Here is a 24,474-nt window from a genome sequence, read left to right on the forward strand (position 1 = left end):
ACTGAATGATTTTGCTTGATGTAGTTCTATTTTGAAACAGATGAGATAAAGCAAGATGACCCAACCCAATGATATCAAGGGACAGTGTTTTTATAGTCGCAAAACATCCACTATTATGCTCAGATTTAATACAGTTATTTTATTCATTTCTAAGTGAGATTTAAACTTCTGAGTAATGGATGTCTTAGCAAAATCCTTTTTAATGTTTGTTATGTTTGCATATCAAGCACAGCTTGCTGAGATAATGTTACTTCATCTTTCAATTTTCACTTGGGGTTGTAGTTTTGCTGATGTAAGAGAGCAGGATTTATCTATGACAGCGCCAACTTAAACAAAAATATAAGTGGTAGTCCTGCCCCTGTATGTAATTTTTTAGCACCTTTGAAAAACTTCGCAGGAATGATTTTTTTTATGAAAAATATAACAAATAGTTGTTCTGTCCTTATATTAACATTGAAGCCATCCATTTAAGATCTATTACTCACTTCGGTAATAAAATCTTGATTCTAAGAAAGTTTGACTTACTCTTACAATTTACCATAATACATAAATGCTTTCAGTCACAAAGTTTGGTAGCGTTACACACCTACATATATATATCACTAAAACATTTACATACAAACCTTTTTAAACTGTTTGCTCAGTCTTAGCAGTTTATTGTTGAAACAATCATCTAAAACCAAAAGGTCAATGCAAATTGTTTTCTACTTTTTTTGCAATGTCTTATAAAAGATAAACTTGGGTTATATTCTCACCAAATGTAAAAAGACATCAAAATCCTGGCAAGTTATAAAGAAAACTATTTTTATATGTCCCTGTATGTATGACATAACTCAACCATAATGCGAAAACAATGCATACATTGTGGAGTCTAAGACTTCCATGACATTTCTGTTTGTCTTAAAATATAGGTCATGTATCAAAAATGAAATGATTGTATTTCAAAGGAGCGACAGAGGAAATATGCTTAATTATGTTATCTATTGTTAAAACTTAAGTTGGTAAACTATTTATTAATAGTACAAGTACTGTTCAAATGACGAAAATTTCATTAAATCATATTTTATTGCATAAAGATAAAGTTACACAATATATGTTAAAGAAAAGAAAAGAGGAACAAGAAATAGTGCAATGTAACTTTGTTTATGATCATAAGAAAATTAGTTGGAGTAGTGGTGTTTCCTTTAAAGTAAAGTACAGTATTGGTATTATAATATCGAATACTCAATTTGTTATTTTTTCTGGAGTTCTTAGTGGTTGTAACTTGTTGTCTATGTTTCAGGTGTAGCAAATGTGTAGAGACAATCAGAGGCACATGTAGATGGTGTGCTCTTCAAGGTCACTGTGAGAGTAACAGTACAAATCCGCCATGTCTTCATTCAGTTCCTGATACATTCCAAGTATGTTAATAGTGAAATGCTAATCTATCAGGGCCACTGTAATGACTATTATTTCCGTACTTTTTTCAGAATCACTTTGTCTGTCAGTCTGTCCATCGACGCATATATCCTATTATACGTAATATAAATATACTTGTATGCCCTTCTATCATCCTCCTCTTCCTTCTCATCATTGTTGTTGTCATTGTCATCCTCCTCATCCTCATCATCCCACCACCACCACCACCACCACCACCACCACCACCACCACCACTACCACCACCACCACCACCACCACCACCTCCACCTCCTCATCCTCATTATCACCATCACATCCACCACCACCACCACCATCACCACAACCACCACCACCATCATCAACATCATCATCATCATCATCATCATTATCATCATTCTTTGGATTTCCTAATAGATAAACATTTATTTCAGTCTTGTCCAAGGCTGCAGAATAACACATCATATCTGCATACCGATGTTGAATCTACTTTGGAAGTAGAAATTGAAAATACAATATTTAATACAACTGATGTAAGTAATTACTCTTTGTTGATCCTTTTTAAGACTTCTTATTTATAAATGTTTGATGCTAGAAACAAAAACTGTATAAAATATTGTTTGTTAACAGTGAGTGACCCAAACAAAGTTTTTTTGTATTTTATTATTGATTATTCCTCATTACATTACACAATGCATCATAGGCATTATTGATGTAAAACATTGATAATTTTATGGTATATTAAAGGCCACACCAAATTGATGTTTCGTTCGGCTGATTCAGGGTTGACCACACCACATTTTTGAAATTGTAAAGAAAACTCATATTTTTTTGTATGACTGCACCAATATGTTTACCGTGAACCGGACGTTTTTGTAGCTATTGGCCTTTTTGAAAGTTGAAATATAATCAATGATAATTTCCTTAGCAGATCTGTAGTGTTTCGTAAAGGGAAGTAAATGATGAGTGGAGTTCTATACTGTTTATCAACTGGTTAAGCATTGGTTTCAATAGATTTAATCAAAATGGCAGCTTCTGGTATACACACTGTGGCTCGAATTTTGGATATAAATGTGTTGTGACCATGCTCAATATCATTGATCATCATTCCATCCAAATCATTATCATTTATTATGCAATATAATAAGTGTACCTAATGCTGGCAGCTATGAAATTGTGTAAATAGTCATTAGTTTGTGGATGGAAATTGGAATGCTGAACAATGACTTCAAACTTGGACCAATATTGGCAACAACAATCTTACTCTCAGTTGCCAATAATAAATTTAATTTCCAAACTTTGCGGAAAATGTTTCATTGTTTAGTCCGAAATGATGTTTCAAAGTCATTTTTGATCAATTACTGATAAAAACATGCGAACAAATATCTGGTTACAAATAGTGCCCCGGGGTGATCAGTTTAGAAAGGATATACCAAAAAAAATAGGTAAAAAGCCTTACTTATGCCAATAACCTTTATTTCTATTTTCTTTAAAGCATAATATGGGATGGATAAAACATGTCCCTGACCTATATTGTATTCTTTGCATACCCTTATACTGTTCATTTTGTTAAATACACGCCATTGCATTTACTGTTATATTCAAAACAAAATTAAATAAGGAAATTAAAATGTATATAGACGCCTAAATTATTTGATGTTGCCTCTGTGAAAAATGCTTTTATATATAACCGGTCATTTTCTTTAAAAAATACCTGATATCAAACAAAATGATTATCTTAATACAGATGCAAATGATGTTAAAAGTTATTCAGGTAGATGAGTTGTTTCAAACATTTCCTTTAAAGCAGGGTGTTTTTATTATGAATGATCATCATACCTAAAATATGTAATAATTATCTCAGAAAGTTGGTTTAATCATATATTGTGCTTCTTAAAACAGATGACTAGATACAGATTAATAGATATTCCAATGGAAATAAAGTTCAAGATGGGTTAAAGGGCAATCTATCTTCTTTAAATTTAATCGATTATTTTATGGTCTTCGCTCGCTTCATGTTTGATGAAACTGACATGCTCACATTTTTTTTGTGCAAATAATAAGAAGAACAAAACATTATTTTGGTGTGGCCTTATCATGTAATGATGTGAGAGTCAGGTGTCCATACAGAAAATAGGTAGACATTTTGGCCAAACAATAACACAATTATTCTTGAGCCAAAAAAAAAAGACTGTGTACTTGAGGGTGTTGCTTAATGTAATTCTTGTTGTACATGCCATTTTTGCTTGTTTTGCTCCTCCACTGAAAGTTATTTAGCAGGCCGGTAGATTAGGTCGTTGAGACATGACAAAATTTGCCAATGTTTTTGCAATAATCCGAAAAAGAACATGGATTACTTTAAGTTTGTATGTGATTTAAGATATATTTGTTATTATTGTGTTTTTATTCCAGTTAAAGAATCTGAAAGTAAGGATTAACTCGACCAATATAACAAACCAGACCTGCAGGTTTTTGGATGGAAAAGTTGATTGTAATATTACATTTAAGGTAGGCCAAGCTATAATTATTCAGTGCCTTCCTCAAAAGTGCTGATAGACAATAAGACATCAAACTTTAGGAATCCAACCCACAAATAAGCTAGCTCTCTTTGATGGCTCAACTACACTTAATGTTAATTGTTGAAGCTTGATGACCCCAAAGCATTTTGGTATCATTTGAAAAATATTTGACGACTGATTAATGATATGTCAAATAAATGACCTAAAAATTAATCATACATCAGTTTATAACATATTTTAAATTTTCTCTTTAATTCAATTAATATCAGACGTAAAATTACCTTACTTTGCAATCTTTGAAGGTCAAAAACATTTTTGATATAATATTTTTGTTGTTTCTATACCCGGTAATTTTTTTTTTCAAAACCTTCCAAATGATATCAAAATCAAATTGGGTCACCAGCATGCACAATGCATGTATTTGTGAGTCCGATTCCTTAAATTTACAGTCATCCTTTCACAACTGGTTTGTTTTCAACATATACGTGGAACATTGGTAAAATCTAACTTTTGTAGTTCAATTCAGAAGATTTCTGCACTGATCTGATCTTTGAATAATAGTAATAGTAATTTTACTGTTGCAAACAGATGCAAATAATATACTGTTAAATATGACTGTTAATATGTGTGGTTTGTCTGTGGTGTTTGTATTTGTATCTGTCGTGTTCACACATTTGTGTCTCTAGTTCATTATCATTTGGTCCCTTTCCTTTTCTCTCTTCACAGGGTTTATCCCCTGCCGAAGTGAGAGTTTCGGGAGGAGAATATTGTTTTGGCATTGTCCGTCATTCCAGGCCAATATAGAGATTTTAGGGGCTGTGTCTATAAGGGTTGAAAGCTATTTCCTATGAATATTACAGGGGCTTTTGAGAGCTGGAAAAACACACAAACTAGAAATGTTAATGCACCCGTCCATCTGTCACATTTTTTTCTGTCTATCTTGGTACGGATTGGTCAGATAGTGTTCAAACTTAGTCAGAATGTCCCTCGTGATAAAGTCTCGACCGCTTGTTATTGTGAGTCACATGGAGTGAAAACTAGGCCACTAGGTCAAATCTAAGGGAAATTTTTGGAACACACTAGAGACATTGTATTTGGTCCAGTATTCATGAAACTTTATCAGAATGTTTTCCTTGATAAAACTAGGATCTGAAGTGTCAAAAACTAAGTCAAATCTTTGAAACATATACTAGAAGCAATATTTCTAGTCCTATATAATTCTGGTTCTATATTTATGAATTCCTAATGAGATTTATTTTATTAAAATCGAATTGTTTGAAACTTGTTCACCTGAGGTCAGAAACTCGTTCGACATTTTCTAAAATCATGACCGAAATCACATATTGGTATTGAATGGTCAGACTTTGCTAAACTGTGGTCAGAATGTTCCCCTCGATGTAATTTTGGTAGAATTTAAAAGTGGGTCGGGCAAATCTTGGTAACATTCTAGAGACTATATTTTTGCCTAGATAAAATCTTTAATTAGTGTCAGGAGACTAGAGACTTGATGATGTGGGGTAAAACACGAAGTAACTAGGTGAAGTCTAAATTCTACATTATATACGATATTCTTTAATTTCAAAACAGTTGCAAACAAACTCATATCTCATATCTGGTGTTCTTAAGAGTCCATCATTCTAAAGCCATATTGCATGTTTTGATTTCATGATCTCACCAACACATGATTTCCACGCCATCTACTTTGCCTTGTGACTGTCGCGGGATATCAATTCTATAAATTTGCTTGTTTTCATTGTTTTATTGCATGTCTGATCTGAACTTAATTTAATTGGTTTTCACTTATTTTATCAACACATACTCAATATATTTTGATGTTTTCTTATAGGCACGTTCTGAAGCAAAGACGCTGGAAAATATTGTAGTACAATACCAAAGTGTCCCAAACAAATGGATTTTCATTGATGAAAAAAGTGAAGGTAGTGTGTTTTGACAGCATATTTTATTTTAGTTTTAAGCTCATCTCTACATAAAATGCTAATAGCTAAGCTTTAGGATAAAGTTACTTACCATTTTAGGTCAGGATTATATAGGTAAAAGTTAGTTTATAAATGCCTTTTTTGTCATTTCCTATTCAACCACTCAAATAAAATCATTATTGGAAGTATTTAAACACGTCTCAACCGTTCATCACACAACATTGACAGAGTTTTGGACATGTCATATTGTAGTGTTTCAAATACCAATTTTTTGGGTAACTTCTAAATTTGATAAATCAATGACTAGAAAATTACTTGAAACAATATGTTCTAATATACCGGATGTGCTGCTTCAAATGACATGGATGTCATTCTTTGTAAGGAAGTTCAAGTTAATGTTTATTAATGCTATTGAGAGGCTAATAGGGAGTACAGATAACCATGTTTCGAAATTTGCCCTTTCGAATCATGTCGATAAAAACTGTCCATTCGACATGTCCATGTAAAAAACTGACACTAAAGTTGTTTGATTATAAGTTAGTGCCTTTAAAGCTCAATAGTATGAACAAGCAAGCATGGTTATTTTGACACCTTATAAAACTGGCCCATTTTCCATTACAATTCATATGTTTCAGTTTTTATACGCCCGAAGGGTCGTATTATGTTATGGCCTCCATCGTCTGTCCGTCTGTCAGTCCGTCTGTCCGTCTGTCTGTCTGTCCGTCTGTTAGCAATTCCGTGTCCGGGCCATAACTTGGTAACTAATAAAGCAATTTTCAAATAACTTTATACAAATCATCACTACATTAAAAGTATGTGTCGCGCGCAATTTCCAGGTCCATACCTCAAAGACTAGAATCACCATGGGGGTGCGTTAGCAATTCCGTGTCCTGGCCACAACTTTGTCACTAATAAAGTCATTTTCAAATAACTTTATTCAAAGTATCATAACATTAAAAGGATGTGTCGCGCGCAATTTCCAGGTCCATACCTCAAAGACTAGAATCACCATGGGGGGCGTTACAACTTTGTCACTAATAAAGTCATTTTCAAATAACTTTATACAAAGCATCATTACATTAAAAGGATGTGTCGCGCGCAGTTTCCAGGTCCATACCTCAAAGACTAGAATCAACATGGGTGGCGTTAGCGATTCTGTTTCCGGGCCATAACTTGGTAACTAATAAAGTGATTTTCAAATAACTTTATACAAATCATCACTACATTAAAAGGATGTGTCGCGCGCAATTTCCAGGTCCATACCTCAAAGACTAGAATCACCATGGGGGTGCGTTAGCAAATCCGTGTCCGGGCCGCAACTTGGTCACTAATAAAGTCATTTTCAAATAACTTTATACAAAGCATCATTATATTAAAAGGATGTGTCGCGCGCAATTTCCAGGGCCATACCTCAAAGACTAGAATCACCATTTGGGGGCGTTAGCAATTCTGTGTCCGGGCCACATCTTTGTTACTAATAAAGTGATTTTCAAATAACTTTATACAAATCATCACTACATTAAAAGGATGCGTCACATGCAATTTCCAGGTCCATACCTCAAAGTTTAGAATCACCATGGGGGGACGTTAGCAATTCCATGTCCAGGCCATAACTCAAAGACTAGAATCACCAATGGGGGCGTTAGCAATTCTGTGTCCGGGCCACATCTATGTTACTCGTCCGTTAGCAATTACGTGTCCGGGCCATAACTTGGTAACTAATAAAGCGATTTTCAAATAACTTTATACAAATCATCACTACATTAAAAGGATGTGTCGCGCGCAATTTCCAGGTCCATACCTCAAAGACTAGAATCACCATGGGGTGCGTTAGCAAATCCGTGTCCAGGCCACAACTTGGTCACTAATAAAGTCATTTTCAAATAACTTTATACAAAGCATCATTACATTAAAAGGATGCGTCGCGCACAATTTCCAGGTTCATACCTCAAAAACTAGAATCACCATGGGGGGCGTTAGCAATTCTGTGTCCGGGCCACATCTTTGTTACTAATAAAGTGATTTTCAAATAACTTTATACAAATCATCACTACATTAAAAGGATGTGTCACATGCAATTTCCAGGTCCATACCTCAGTCTAGAATCACCATGGGGGGGACGTTAGCAATTCCATGTCCAGGCCATAACTCAAAGACTAGAATCACCATGGGGGGCGTTAGCAATTCTGTGTCCGGGCCACATCTTTGTAACTCGTCCGTTAGCAATTCCGTGTCCGGGCCATAACTTGGTAACTAATAAAGTGATTTTCAAATAACTTTATACAAATCATCACTACATTAAAAGGATGTGTCGCGCGCAATTTCCAGGTCTATACCTCAAAGACTAGAATCACCATGGGGGGCGTTAGCAATTCTGTGTCCGGGCCACATATTTGTTACTCGTCTGTTAGCAATTCCGTGTCCGGCCATAACTTGGTAACTAATAAAGCGATTTCAAATAACTTTATACAAATCATCACTACATTAAAAGGACCTCAAGCCGAATCTTCTTCGGGCGTATAATGCTCCGTTTCGCGGTGCTCTTGTTTACATACAACTAATTATGTTGGCAAAGACAATTATTCACATGTGGAGTACAGGAAAGGTCAATAACGGTAGTGTAAAATGAGAAACTCTAAAGTTTAAGTTCCTGGAAGTAAATGCCAATGAGGCTTTTCCCAGAATATTTTAGACAATCAATATGCCAATACAGTTGAAAGCTGTAGAATTATATTTTTATTTTGCTACATAACATATGCAATCATGGGTAGAATTTGATATATTAATTGAAAACAAATGACAAAGTTGTTTAGGCCAATACACAACTACATGAAACCCATTGCATACTGACAAAAAATAACAACGTCAACGTGACAATGGTTATTTGTTTCGAAACTGTTTAGCAGGCTATTTAATGCATTTATATGCTATAATATCTTCCCGCACATTAATTCTTAATTAAAGTTTCATTGAATTATAAAGTCTTTGTTCCATTAAAGTTTTAACATCATATGTTATGGTCAGCTTTTCTTTCCTGTCGAAATTAATTTCCTCCTGTCAGGCTTTGCGTCCTTGTTATGAAAAATGAGATTTGAGTTGTATGTAATTAAGTGACCATTATAAATGCTAATGCATTTATGTTATGAATATTTGAATGAAAATATTCATTGGTTTGTTTTTCTCACATTTTAAAATAATGCTCCAACATTTCCACTGTGCAGCCAATTTGCTTACTGTCATCTTTTACCTTGACCACCTGACCATGAATTAAGTTCTGAAGGTTTTCAACATCTTTACTGTTTAACACCTATGCACAACATAAGAGTAGTGTTGTTATGGTGTATTAATAATTAATTTGTTCTCTTTATTCCAGTTTTCGTATACAATTGTACTACACTGTCGGATAATAAGTGTAACTACTGCCATGCATTGAACACCGATCGTTTTAGATGCAAATGGTTTAATGAGAGCAAGTCATGCAAACATCATTCGCCATCTGATAATAATAGATATGAATGTCCATGTCCAAATATAACAAAGGTAAGATTGATTTAGAATAATAACATCAAACATCATGGAGCCATACAAATACACAATTGTGTTGATAGTTCAATTTGTCCCCATTCTAACTTGACTTATTAAAAAAAGCCAAAACATTAAAGAATTTATGCTTTTCCGATTATGTATAAAACTATATCAAACTAAATCTCACAGTGATTAATCAGACATTTAAGAGAAGTTTCGAAAATTAACTTGTACTTGTATGTGAACAGGTTGCTTTTCAAGTAGTTTAGGAGTCAGATAATTTTATTTGAAGGTGAAGGCTGACCAACCCTCTCAAAAACACACTTTCCAACTGATTTATTTTAGATAGCATTACCATTCTTCTTGCACAGGTCTACTCATACATGTGTTTCATCAGTGAAAAAGTTTACTGTTAATTTCTATTTAGTAGAAATACTTGATGACATAGCACTCTAAAGAAAGATTACACATACACAAACACGTACGAGCGTAAGAGCGGCATTTTACAACCTCGTTTGTGTTAAGTTATGTTTGTCATAACTTTGGTGCTGCTTGCAGGAGCTGTGCTGCCACTGTACAAAGTCCTTATAATGAACGTATATTAAGTTGATATTAATAAAGATATTTAAAATGAAACTCAGCAGTAATGTTAATGTAAATTGCAAGTTCTGTATTTCTGGCTAAAATATTTGTCCAATTAAGCTCCTTGATGTACTGAGAAAACAAATCCTTTAGTTTTTAGCTCGACTATTCGAAGAATAAGGAGAGCTTTCTTAGTCACCCGAGCGTCGGCGTCGGCGTAACCACTTATGTTAAAGTTTTTGTAAGAGTTTGTGTACCATCTCAAATATTGACATATGGCTTTGAAACTTTGCACATTTGTTCAACATCATGCCCCCACCCTGTACACAGGAAGAGGTAACTCTATCAAGCATTTTGACAAAATTATGCCCCCTTTTTACTTAGAATTTACGTTCAAGTTTGCGTATAACCTCAAATGTTTTCAAAGTCCATTGGCATCTGGCTTTGAAACTTCTGGCACACTTGTTCACCATCATGCCCCCAACCTGTACACTGGAGGAGGTAAGTTTATCAAGCATTTTGACAAAATTATGCCCCTTTTTCAACTTAGAATTTATATTAAAGTTTGCGTACCACCTCAAATATTTTCAAAGTCCATTGACATTTGGCTTTAAAACTTTGCACACTTGTTCACCATCATACCCCCAACCTGTACACAGGAGGAGATAATTCTATCAAGCATTTTGACAAAATTATGCCCCTTTTTCAACTTAGAATTTACGTAAAAGTTTGCGTACCGCCTCAAATATTTTCAAAGTCCATTGACATATGGCTTTGAAACTTTGCACACTTGTTCACCATCATGCCCCAAACCTGTACACAGGAGGAGGTAACTCTATCAAGTATTTTGACAAAATTATGCCCCTTCTTCTACTTAGAATTTATGTTAAAGTTTGCATACCACTTCAAATATTTTCAAAGTCAATTGACATCTGGTATGGAAGCTTTGCACACTTGTTCACCATCATACCCCCAACCTGTACACAGGAGGAGATAACTCTATTAAGCATTTTGACAAAATTATGCCCCTTTTTCGACTTAGAATTTATGTTAAAGTTTGCGTACCACCTCAAATATTTTTCATTCAATTTTTGTAAATATCTCAGCACATCATGTATTGCATTGAAATCTAATCTAACATTGATCCATGCATGTTTCACCAAAACTTTTCAATCCATACACCGAAAAGCGGCGGAATAGTCGAGCATGCTGTCTCTGTGACAGCTCTTGTATGATATTATAATAATAATACAGGAGTGTTGTATTTTAATTAATAACAAATATACCTCCACAAAAAACATTGAGTCACCATACTTTGGTCATTTGTTTGGTTGGATGGTCAATCTGTTGTAAAAGATTTGTTAAGCGAACTAAAATTTAATTTAAACTTGATTTTAAATTATACTCTTATGATTAACAGTAATCAACTTCAACAAGTTGGAATGAAATGTTCTGATACTTGGTGTGTACTAATGTCTGAATTAGTTTTCTTCAGCCACAGCTTGTTTATGTTTGGAGTTATTTGCCCTTGATTAAATATTCTACACTTATTGCTATATGGGAGTCAATCTATTGAACTATTTCCAGAAATACTTGGTTCCCATTTTCAATATAAATGCACTACTGCCTGATATATTTTTATTATAATGCATTCTACATGTGTTGCATAAAACTAAAGATAATATCTAAAGAAATAAGTCATTACTTACTCATCTTACTAGTAATGTTTTGCATTGACATTGTGGCAAAAAAGAATTACTTCCTTGAAACAATCATTAATCATTTGTGTTATTGCCCATTTTAATATATGCCTGAATTAACCAAAAGTGGGTCAGGTTGGCTTGCAGGTCTAGTCAGTACTTCTGTGATTGCTCGAATTTTATACTATTACAGATATTGCCACGAGATGGTTTTATAGGGCGTGGACTACTTATTACTGTAACAGGAGAAGAATTTGGAATACATAATGAAATTTCCAAAGGAAACATACACATCAATGGCAAGAAATGCCTTGCTCATACTGTACAATATATAAATGCAGATATACCAAAGTCAGAAGACTTCTCAGAAAATGTAACCAACGGGTAAGAAAATGTCGGTTTTATTGTTTCTGTGCTATTATTAGTCAGGTCATAGTTTCACTGAAGTCCTGAAGTATTAAGTCAACTTGTTTCTTCACTAGTAAGGTATCCCATGTTCAAAATAAGCTTTTATTATATGCTTTCAGATTGTAAATAGTGATTAATGAGTGAAATGAAAATAAATTTTTCACAATGAAAATATCAATTTGGTATTTATCAACCCACAAAACAAAGTTAGTGTCATGAGTCCGTCAGTGGGTTGGTAGGTCTTGTCATAAGGATAAGTCACATAAGAGTTTTTGATGGAGTTGATGGTCCCTTTACAAATTTAAATTTGCAGAACAATATTTTATCCAGACAATTGATGGATTTAGATATGTTTTGCTACTCATGTTTTACACCATGATATGATTTACACCATGAAATACAGGTCAAATTTGACTTTGGTAACAAATAACATATTTTTAGGGTCTCCTTTCAACTGACAGTTTGCAAAGAAAACGGGTTGAGGGTGATAACTAATGACTGGGTTGTCAGATATAAATTAAGTTTAGTATTTGTGTTCAGCACTATAAAAACAGATTTGACTTTTTTTACAAACTACCAACGTGTTAACTCGACTATTCAAAGAAAAAGTAGCTCTTAACTCCTTGCCCCAGTGTCGGCGTTCGGTTAAAGTTTTAGAGCAACTTTGGATTTTCACTTATAACTTCAATACCCTTCATTCAATTCACATACTGTAATACTTCACACAGTTGTTCAGGGCCATTGAGATTAGATAACTCAATGTAATCAAAATTATGGCTCCTGATTGACTATGGAACTTAAGTTTAAGTTTTAGGGTAGGTTGGGATATTTACTATTAACTTATATACCCTTCAAACATTTCACTTGAATCTTCACACAGTTGTTCAGGACCATCACACAATGAGGTTACATAACTTTATACAAGTTATGGCCCCTGATTGACTTAGGAACTTTTCATAAAGGGAAAACAAGTTGTTAGAATGACTTTGAATGGGCTTGTGGGAGGGCAGAGTCAAAGTCACCTTATGCATCGAATAATTTTAGCTAGGTTTGACATAAAGTGACCAAACTTGGTATACACATGTAGGATGAGTATACGGAGACCTTTCATGGGAATGCATTTGAGGCCCATAGGATCAAGGTCAAGGTCAAAGTTACTATTAAAAAAATATTGGTATTGAATAACTTTAGAAAGAGTCGATATATTGTGACAAAACTTGGTATATAGCAAGGGTTTAAAGAGACTTTTCACGAGATTGTGTTTTAGGCCAGAAGATATATAGTCTAAGTCAAGGTCACTGTTGCTAAAAATAGAAATATGGTTAGTTCTGAATAAAATAAGGAAGGGTTGACATAGTGTGACCAACCTTTGTGTATTGGACAAGTTTATGGAGTGCTTTCATTGGATTGCCTTTTGACTCCCTAAGGCCAAGGTCACTGTTACTAAAAATAGATTACTGTTTGGTTCTGAATAACTTGAGTTATGTTTGAGATACTGTTACTTAACTCTATTTGTAGGAAGAGTTTATGGAGGACTTCCATGTGATTGTATTTGGGCACTGTTACAAAAAATAAAAGATAGCAGTTTAAACTAAATGTCTTCTGCCAATCATTAAAAACCTGGTTTTGTCACATCATGATTCTTGTTTACCTTTTGATTTGAATTTTTTATTGCTTTTGTCAGGCACATATTACATCATTATTGTATTCACTTTAAAGTCAAAGCGGCGTAGTTGAGGGTGCTGTCTCATGACAGCTCTTGTTGAGGGAGTTGTGAACCGTCTAAAATCTAGAATTAACTTAATTAAAGTAATTTACTGCTTTCAGGAAAGTGCATTCATGTTTTAGTGCAAACTTAACTCATCCATTCATTTAAATACATAAGAACTTATTAATTACTATAAAAATGACCTCAAACTTAAAAGGGTTGTTGGTCATTATCTTAAATTATCCCTAAGACTTTTAATTCAGAATGGCTAATCACCTGCCATTAAGGCATACATGTTGAATAAATCTCTTGTTTAGTAGTATTAATTGCTGATTACTGATATGTGAACTAAATGACATGACTAAAAATACATCATAAATGAAGTTATTGCAGTTTTTTTCGGAAATCAGTGGCTGGTATTCAAGTCTAAAACAATTTGCTTGTAATATTATTTTCTGTATGAATGGTACATATTTTCTCTTTGTTTAAACGATATAAAATATTAATAAAATAACTTGAAATATACTAAAAAAGTGTTGACCATTATTCATGTAAAGCCGTGTAAACAAATATTATTTCTTACTTTAAGTTTTACTCTGATTTTTATATTGATTTTCACTATTTTTAACCAACATCCTTGTGTACTAAACTATAAGAAGCAAGGCATAGGTTTCAATTTTCCATTTAATACCTATTTGAAGTTACGAGTCTTCAAATTTTAAAAGCTCAATCGTCATGGTCAGTAGATGACCCCCCTTTATTTTTGGATCAGAGGTCAAATGTCAAGGTAATGGTCACATTTACTAAAATATTTATTGGCAGCTCTTGTTTAAATAATGTGCAAGCAACCTTTAGTCCAAATTCTCAATTTAAGCTGGACTATTCAAACAATAAGGAAATCTATACTACTTACCCTAGCGTTCAGGCTTCACATCTAGGTAATGGTTTTGCATGTAAGCACCTGAAAGTCATTATCTTGGCAAATGCATCATGTATTACATTGAAATTTTTGATATGACGTTGTGTACCCAACCACCCAACCTACCTAATTAATGGAGTGAGGTATAAAATAATAAAATAAAATGCAAATTATGGGCCTTTACCTTATTTGAATTAGATATCCACGTCAAGGTTTTGCATGTGAGCACACATAGGTTAATATCTCAGCAACTACCTGATGAACTGTATTGAGACTTTTTACATCAGTACTCAACTATTCATCCTATTTGCATAACCAACTCTATTTTCAACAAAAAGTAAATAATGACCCTTTATTACTCGACTTTGAGTTTCTATTTAAGGTTTTGCATGTAACCACATTTTAGTCAGAATCTCAGGAAATCCATCATGTATTGCATTGAAACTTTGGACATGTGTTCTATCCAACTATCCAACCTTCTAAAATTATCAAGTAAGATAACTTTACATTGCATATAATATATGTTTTGCCCCTTAATTATTCAACTTTTTGAGGTTTTGCATGTAAACATATAAACAATCCAAAAAACAACACTTGATGTATTCCATTGCAACTTTGAATAATCAAGTTTTATATATGTATCTTGCATAAAGTGCAAATTTGTCCCTTTTTTTAGCTCACCAGAGCACGAGGTGCTGAAGGCGAACTATTATGATCGGTCTTTGTCTGTTGTTCTTCCGTGGGTCTGTCAATCAGACCATCCGTCTTTCTGTCCGTCTGTCAACAATTGCTAAAACAACATCTCCTCTGAAACTACCTGGCCAAATTCAATGAAACTTCACAGAAAGCTTCCTTGGGTGTCCCTCTGCAAAAACATAACAAGGGATCACGATTGATTAACAACAACAACAACAAAATGGCCAACTTCCTGTTTTGCTTTAAAAAGCTTCTCCTGAAACTAGCAGTCCAAATTCAATGAAACTTTACAGAAAGCTTCCTTGGGTAACCCTCTACAGAAATACAACAAAGAGTCACGATTGATCAACAACAACAACAACATCAGCAACAACAACAAAATGGCTGACTTCCTGTTTTGCTTTAAAAAAGCATCTTTTCTGAAACTACCAGTCCAAATTCAATGAAACTTTACAGGAAGCTTTCTTGGGTAACCGTCTACAAAAATACAACAAGGGGTCATGATTGATCAGCAAGAACAACAACATCAACAAAATGGCCAACTTCCTGTTTTACTTTAAAAAACATCTCCTCTAAAACTACAAGTCCAAATTCAATTAAACTTTACAGGAAGCTTCCTTGGGTGATCCTCTACAAAAATACAACATGGGGTCACGATTGATCAGCAACACAACAACAACAAAATGGCCAACTTCCTGTTTTGCTTTAAAAAACATCTTCTCTAAAACTACCACTCCAAATTCAATGAAACTTTACAGGAAGCTTTCTTGGGTAACCTTTAACAAAATACAACTTGGGGTCGCGATTGATTAACAACAACAACATCAGCAACAACAACAAAATGGCTGACTTCCTGTTTTGTTTTAAAAAGCATCTCCTCTACAGCTACCAGTCCAAATTTAATGAAACTTTACAGGAAGCTTCCTTTGGTGACCCTCTACAAAAATACAAGGGGTCATGATTGATCAGCAACAACAACAACAACAACATCAACAAAATGGCCAACTTCATGTTTTGCTTTAAAAAAACATATCCTCTAAAACTACCAGTCCAAATTCAATTAAACTTTACAGGAAGCTTCATTGGGTGACCCTCTACAAAAAAACAACATGGGGTCACATATTGATCAGAAATAGCAAAAACAACAAAATGGCCAACTTCCTGTTTTGCTTTTAAAAAACATATCCTCTAAAACTACCAGTCCAAATTCAATTAAACTTTACAGGAAGCTTCATTGGGTGACCCTCTACAAAAAAACAACAAGGGGTCACATATTGATCAGAAACAGCAAAAACAACAAAATGGCCAACTTCCTGTTTTGCTTTAAAAAACATCTTCTTTTGAGTGGGGAGGGGCTTAGGTCAAGGTCACTGTTACTAAAAATAGAAAAATGGTTTCTGCCCAATAACTTTAGTTAGCATTGATATATATTGAGGAAACTTGGTGTGTAAGTTGCTTATGTGAAGAGCTAGCTTGGGATTGCTTTTGAGTGGGGAGGGGCTAAGGTCAAGGTAGCTATTACTTCAAATAGAAAAATGGTCAAGGTCACTGTTACTTAAAATAGAAAAATGGTTTCTGCTCAGTAACTTTAGTTAGCATTGACAGATATTGATGAAACTTGGTGTGTAGGTAGCTTATGTGAAGAGCTAGCTTGGGATTGCTTTTGAGGGGGTGGGGCTAAGGTCAAGGTTGCCTGTTACTAAAAAAAGAAAAATGGTTTCTGCCCAATAACTTTAGTAAGGATTGATAGATATTGAGGAAAGTTGGTGTGTAGGTAGCTTATGTGAAGTGTTAGCTTGGGATTGCTATTGAGGGGGGAGGGACTTAGGTCAAGGTCACTGTTACTTAAAATAGAAAAATGGTTTCTGCCCAATAACTTTAGTTAGCATTGAAGGATATTGATGAAACTTGGTGTGTAAGTTGCTTATGTGAAGAGCTAGCTTGGGATTGCTTTTGCGTGGGGAGGGGCTAAGGTCAAGGTCACTATTTCTTAAAATAGAAAGATGGTCAAGGTCACTGTTACTTAAAATAGAACAATGGTTTCTGCCCAATAACCTTAGTTAGCATTGACCGATATTGATGAAACTTGGTGTGTAGGTAGCTTATGTGAAGTGTTAGCTTGGGATTGCTTTTAATGGGGGGGGGCTAAGGTCAAGGTCACCTGTTACTAAAAATAGAAAAATGGTTTCTGCCCAAAACATAAGTTAGCATTGATAGACATTGATGAAACTTAGTGTGTAGGTAGCTTATGTGAAGTGTTAGCTTGGAATTGCTTTTGAGTGGGGAGGGGCTAAGGTCAATGTCACTATTACTAAAAATAGAAAAATGGTTTCCGCCAACAGTAATTTTCAGTTACGTCTCTTTTTGATAAAAGTAAAGATAAAGTCATACAACAAATTAATTGCTATAATTTCTGATTGCCCATAACAAAAACCTGGTTTCATCGCATTGCGGCGCTTCTAGTTTGATATAACCCCACCTTACAAAATAAAATTGGGGCTACATAGGAATCGCACTTGTCATCATGTTTGCCGGCCCGTCCCATTTTTGTTGATATCTTTCTCATTCATGGTTCGATTTTAAAATTATTTGGCAGACCAGACTACCATAGTATGAGTTTGTATCACGCGCATTGCTAATAATAGTTTGTGTCCCATCCATTCATGGTCGAATTTTAAAATTAAAAAGTTACCAACACAGTTTAAGGATTAAGACCGGTGTCCCCACCTTCGAGGTCAAGGTATCATCAGTCTATTGATCGAAGTATGTTATACTATTTTAGACTTACAGGAAATAGTTTATTTCCTGTCCATATCTTTTCTCATACAATATTGGATATGAAAAATGACTTGGCAGAAGTGACCACCGTAGAAGAATGTGTCACACACAAGGTTATTATCCCTACCTTCGAGATAAAGGGCACAGCAATTCTCTGAACTTAGAATGCTTTGCTTTATACGTATTACTGATGATACTGTTGGTGTTGCATTATAAACAGTATCAATATTTTCTTATATTCTTCCCCATGTTTCGACATTATTAACCATTCTGTGGCACGTTCATCTTCAGTGAAACTTTTGATTTCTTGAGATGCTCTATCAGGGCAGTATATCCAACATTTGGGCGTGCGGCGTATAAGGGCTTTTCCGCTAAGCGATAATTATTTTAAAAAAACCCCAACAATTGGTAATTGCTGACTGTCTGTGCTAATGATGATTTTTTAGAATACTTGATCATTGTTTAGTCCTAGTAAGGAATTATTATCTCTTTAAGTTGGGAAAATCCAACAATTCTAAAGTTCAATATTATGTTCTGTATATTTACAATATTTATGATTCTTGAGAATTGACATGATGCCAAACCCCCCTGATATAAACAGTAAGTTATGAATGTGCATCAAATGGAGAGATCAACAAGTTAATGATCTTTTAAAGGGCCATTTTCATACCTTAAAAAATAAATTCACTAACAGCAAACTTTCCTTGTGAGTAATCTATATTTTGTGCTTTCAGTTTTGTTTGCGAGCTTACCAGGTGGGATGGTACTGAAACTTTGTTCTATCGTGGTGATGATTGTCAAAGTTTGCCAGTAGGTGATGACATTATACCAGTTTGGAAGGTTAGTACAGGAAGGTTCATTACACAAGTCGATAATTTAACTTGCATTATTGATTGCATGTAAAAAGGACTGATTCTGTGTTGCTGAAGATGGGCATATTAAAATCGCACCGTTGTTGGGGCTGCAACTTTCTAATGCAGGGATGGATTTAAATTGCATGTGTTAAGTTCATATAGACCATGTGTCGTGTGCACAGTTGGAGTTTTATCATCATAGAATGCTGCATATATGGCCATAGGGAATAGTTGGTCATGTCAGTACTGTAACTTTGCCATGCACAGCAGGGCTTTAAAATTCTTTGCACATGTGTTAGGTACATAAGGACGACGTGTCACAATTTGAAAGACCAACATCCCTTCCTCAAAAGGTCAAGGCCACGCTTACAGGTTTTTAACGAAAAACAGGTGCTATTAGAATTGCTAGCTTGGTATTGCTTTTGATAGAGATGGACTCAAGGTTAAGGTCACTGTTACTTAAAATAGAAAAAATAGTTTCAATCGTATAACTTAAGTAAGAACTTATGGATAGAATTGAAAGTTGGTGTGGAGGTAGCTTATGTGAAAAGCTAGCCTGGCATTGCTTTTAAGGGGAACAATGTCACTGTTGCTAAAAGTAGAAAAAATAGTTTCCGCCCAATAACTTAGGTATTGATGGATAGTAATGGAAGTTGATGTGTAGGCAGCTTAGACGAAGAGCGCATTCAGGAATGCTTTTGAGTGGGATAGGCCCACAGTCGAGTTCACTGTTCCTGAAAAAAGTGAAATGGTTTCCACTCAGTCACTTAAGTAAGAATTGATGGATAGTGGTTAAAGTTGGTGGGAAGGTAGTTTTCAGATTCTTAACATGAGTACTTTTATAATGAAAGAAAAGATAAAAGATCTTTTATTTTCCTTACTCATACAAGATATTAATTGGCTAGAATTTCTGATTTCCAATATTAAAGACCTGGTTGAATCACATTGTGGCTCTTCTGGTTTATTTTTGAATGCTGCATATATGCACCGTATGGCTGGTCGTGTCCGGGCTGTAATGTTCTCATGCAAAGTAGTGGGGTTTTCTTAAATTTATATTCACATGTGTTCAGAACATGAAGGCAATGTGTTGTGTTCAAGGCCCACTTTTGCTCAAGTTTCAAAGAGAAACTATGATTAAATTATAATAGAATAATGCATATATGCACAGAGAATAGTTTGTGTCAGGTCTTCGTCATTCATTTTTAAACGTACTTGGCACATGTGTTAGGTACATAAAGACAACGTGTTCCATGTAGGTTACATTTACAGGTTTCTCATTATTTAATGCTGCATATGTACTTATGCAGTATAGTTGGTCGTGTAGTGGCTGTAACTTTGCCATGTTTATTGTGTTTTTAAAATAAATTGGCACATTTGTTCAGTACATAAAGGCAAAGTGCCAAGTGCAAGACCCACTGTCAAACCTCATAGTTAAAAGTCACATTAATACACATTTTTGAGTATAGTTGATTTTGTCTGTGCTTTTAAACTTTGTCATGCAGATAAGGAATTTTGAAACTTCTTGTCACATGTGTTTGGTACATATAGATGATGTGTCCTCTTGAAGACTCTTGTAACAACTTCAAAGGTCAAGGCCACTCAGCTTTATCATTATGGGATGCTGCATATATTCATATACAGTACAGCTGGTCGTGTTGTAACTTTTTCATGAACAGAGGGACTTGACGATTACTTGGTGCCTTTGTTCTGTACATAAAGGCAATATGACCAACGTCCAGAGCTCAAAGTTCACATTCACACTTAAAGTTTACCGTAATTATTATTGAATTTTGCATATATGCACATGTAGTATTACCGGTAGGGGTCTTGTCTATGCTGTATAATTTTGGAAGGCAGGGAGATATTATAAAATTACTTGGTACATGGGTTTGGTACATTAAGACAACATGTTGGGTGCAAAACCGGTTTCCCTACCTCTTACTGCATCAATCCATCGCAATTGACATTAACCATTATTGGGGCCAAGCATATGCTTTAATTTATGATTGCTCTTCCTGTATGAAGGCATATCAACCATTGCATGATCCATTGAGCTGGATGGCTCTTCAGAGGCATTCTTAACTTACTGCGACAGCTCTTGTTTGAATTCTTTGAAGGCATAAAATATATACTGGTAATGTATCCAACTAAATTGCAGGATGGCCATATTACTTCAATGGAGCCTACTTCAGGACCTAAAGCAGGTGGAACAATGATCACATTAAGAGGGGAAAATCTTGGAGTAGGCAACAGAATAATTTCCAGCGTTGTTTTTGATAATGGTGCTAAATGTGAACATCCAGAGGTGTATCCTCACATACCTACAAATGTCCCGTAAGAAGTATTAAATAATTTAACTGTATAGAATGTAGTTATCTGCTTGCGTGCTCTTGTTTATTGAGTTTATTTAGATATTCGTATACTATACTTATATACTCATACTAATTGTTTTTTGAAATCAATTTTAAACTAACGTCAGATGAATATGTATCCCCTAAAATGCTTTCATTTTCAGGACTGAGTCTGTAAAGCCTCCATTTGCTATTGTTTGCAAGACACCTGAAGTGCCAAGTACAACTTCAGTAAAGCTACTGCATATAAGTGTTCCGAAAAACGAACCCATTGATGTTGTCGAACTGAAGTTTACTTTTCTTGAGAATCCTGTTATCGAGATGATATATCCAGAGAAAGGATTTTTGAGGTTATTCTAATATCAAATCAACCGTTACATTGTAGAAAGAACTTATATTTTAACGAAAATGAAACAATAAATAAAGTAACATGTTTGTATTTCAATTGCTATTGAATTACCAGAAGGGTTCACCTGTTACATTTTACTTGGCTTCTGTTGTGTCAAAGCCTTGTTTTATGATTGTGGTTTGTGATTAGGATCCAACTTAGTAGAGCACTGTATGGCGTGTTCTACAGTGGCCTTGCAATGAATATCTTTAAAAATTGAAAACGTATTTTGAAACTTAAAATGTCTCATGTCATAATTAAAAGTACTATAACCTCTTTGATGTTTTCAAGTGGTGGCACAGTGCTGACAGTGAAAGGGAAGTACTTGAATAATGCAAATGCTGGAACAGTTCGACTGGTATACAATTCTGAAGTACAGGTAAATTGAAGGTTTAGCAGGTAAAAAACTTTTGCTTCCCTTGCAAAATAAAAACAAAGCTTCATAAAAAAGCGCAGCTTTTGCGAAGCCTTACTACGCTAAAACCGTCCCTTTTCTCCGAGTTGAGAAAAAGATGCGTCTTCTCCGACTCCTCAAAAGCTGTGCTTTTTCTTCGTTGTTCTTTCCTCTCTTTTTTGAAATGCTGCGTTTTTATGAAAGGTTAGTATTTTGTTAAAAGGTTTATTTTGTAAAAAGAGCTTTGCTCATCATTTGACCTGTCGAAAAGCTTCGCTGCAACAAATCGTTTTTTTATCTTTATTAACTCTTATGTGATGATACGGTTTTGTTAAACCGCATATTGAGTCAATTAGGCGCCGACAGAAAGGTCTACCCATTGGTATAGCTCTGCAACAAAAATTTAACGAGCCAATTAAAGATTGCATAGCCTTTAATGTTGTTTTTTGCTTAGCCAAGACAACAGTTATCTTTTCGATGACCTGCTCTATTTTGTCTCGTGGTATTTTAACAGTCATGTTATTAGAATTCAGCTCTAAGCCTAGAAAAACTAATATTTCGGTCGGTCCCTCCGTTTTTTCTTCCGCAATTGGTACTTTTATGTCCGCCATAGTATTTATAAAAATATGCATGATTGACGCACAAGCCTCTACATTTTTGCCCCCCCCCCCCTAAAAATCATCCAAATAGTGCAGCAACTCGCCTGATGACACAATATTCTAACAAAATATTCTAGTACCGTTGAAAGACTTTCAAAGGTGCTGCAACTTATAGAAGCGCCAAAAGGTAATGCCTTATCAACGAAATATTGCTCTTTATGTCTAAAGCCTAACAGTTCGAAATCGACTTGCCTAGTGGGAATTAGCCGAAAAACATTTTTGATGTCCATTTTGAACAATTTGCATTTTTTTCCTAATCTTTTAATCATGGCAACAGCTTCGTCAAAACCAGTATATTGTACAGATGCTAGGTTTGGATCTATATAATCGTTTACCGACTCCCGTTCCGGGAAAGAAAGGTGGTGGATCATACGAAATTTATTCACATCCGGCGCATTTGGGTTACTGGTTTTCTTAGCCACTAGACCTAGTGGTGAGACAATTAAATTCTCAAAAGGGGGGTAAATGAAAGGGCCCGCAACCCGTTTTTCAGCAATTTCTGCATTTATTTTTTGTGATTCAATATCTGGCCGAGCAAGAGCTGAACGAAGATTTTTTTGAATTTCGCGCCACACGTGGCCCGGCATAATGTATTGGAAAACCTTCTTTGAATCCTTTAAGAATAATCAAATCCTTCCGAATGCAGTTGTAATTTATGTACATCTATTGGGGTGGGGGACAAATTCATAACGTCCAAATTATTTGGCTCATTGGCGGGCACCTCGAAAGAAGGGTCTCCCCCTGCCGCGAAAAACAATTTGGCGGCCTCTGTTGGCGGCTGGTGAGCGTGTAACAGCAAATTGGTTAGACCCTCCCCCCGCCGCAGCTCGCTGCAAGGTGCTGACCGCCACAGCTTGAACATGTATGGCTAAAACGACAATTTGGCCACCTACAATTGCCACTGTTGTATTCGTGGCATGTGAATTTGCGGGTCGATGGAATTTGCCCAGTGTGACTGACGGGTTCGCTGTTCTGTGTGCAGCGCCACCACAGATCTGTGTTTATATGGGCCCAAGATGACGGATTAATCGCCTGGTGTAGCCGAAACTGTTCGTCATAAGCCTGCCATGCGAAACCCCCCTTTTTAGAGCTCTCTCTGATGTTAAACATAAAGTGTAGTAATTCATTGGCCTTACTTGGAAATCTTGCGAGATACACTACCGAAAAAATAATAAAGGCGTCAGTCCATTTTTCGATGTTACTGAATTTTTCCCTACACTCACGTGGCTTTGACTCAATTTGCCCGGCGTCATTTAGCCGCAAAATGTTACTACTAGCATAGTCTTGCAATTCAATGGAACCCTTTAACAGAAGAGCCAAATTAATTAAACTTCCATTTTGAATTTGTTCCCTCAATGGCTGTGGAACATGTGCAGCCAAGTCGTCATCACTAAGACGAACAACTGAAATTGGCAAAGTGGTCTCTGGACCTTGACTTTGACCTGGTGAATCAGTGCCCTCACCACCCCCGGAATAATTATGAGGCCAATATAATTTTCTCAAAATCAGATTCTAACCCGCAGGTTTCTCTGGTACATCTTCCAAATTTCCCTCGACCAGGTAATTTTCCACCTGATGTTTTCTTTTCCTTCGAGCCTTAGGCATCTCTGTGCAATTTTAACTTAAAATAATGTGAAGAAAACAATAAAAATACTTCGATT

At 35.2% G+C, this 24,474-nt stretch overlaps 1 protein-coding gene across 1 annotated transcript in view; it reads left to right on the plus strand.

Annotated features, from left to right (window-relative positions):
* Positions 1-24,474, plus strand: part of LOC128215971 (plexin-B-like) — a 90,633-nt gene that overhangs the window by 57,697 nt on the left and 8,462 nt on the right. The window contains exons 10-19 of the mRNA XM_052922570.1: positions 1,283-1,400; positions 1,830-1,928; positions 3,808-3,903; positions 5,761-5,851; positions 9,225-9,391; positions 11,852-12,042; positions 18,902-19,007; positions 21,180-21,355; positions 21,537-21,722; positions 22,052-22,139. Coding sequence (XP_052778530.1) covers positions 1,283-1,400; positions 1,830-1,928; positions 3,808-3,903; positions 5,761-5,851; positions 9,225-9,391; positions 11,852-12,042; positions 18,902-19,007; positions 21,180-21,355; positions 21,537-21,722; positions 22,052-22,139 — 1,318 coding nt within the window. The remainder of the gene's footprint in view (positions 1-1,282; positions 1,401-1,829; positions 1,929-3,807; positions 3,904-5,760; positions 5,852-9,224; positions 9,392-11,851; positions 12,043-18,901; positions 19,008-21,179; positions 21,356-21,536; positions 21,723-22,051; positions 22,140-24,474) is intronic.

This window comes from Mya arenaria, chromosome 14 (assembly GCF_026914265.1).
Source record: "Mya arenaria isolate MELC-2E11 chromosome 14, ASM2691426v1".
Classification (NCBI taxonomy): Eukaryota; Metazoa; Mollusca; class Bivalvia; order Myida; family Myidae; genus Mya; species Mya arenaria.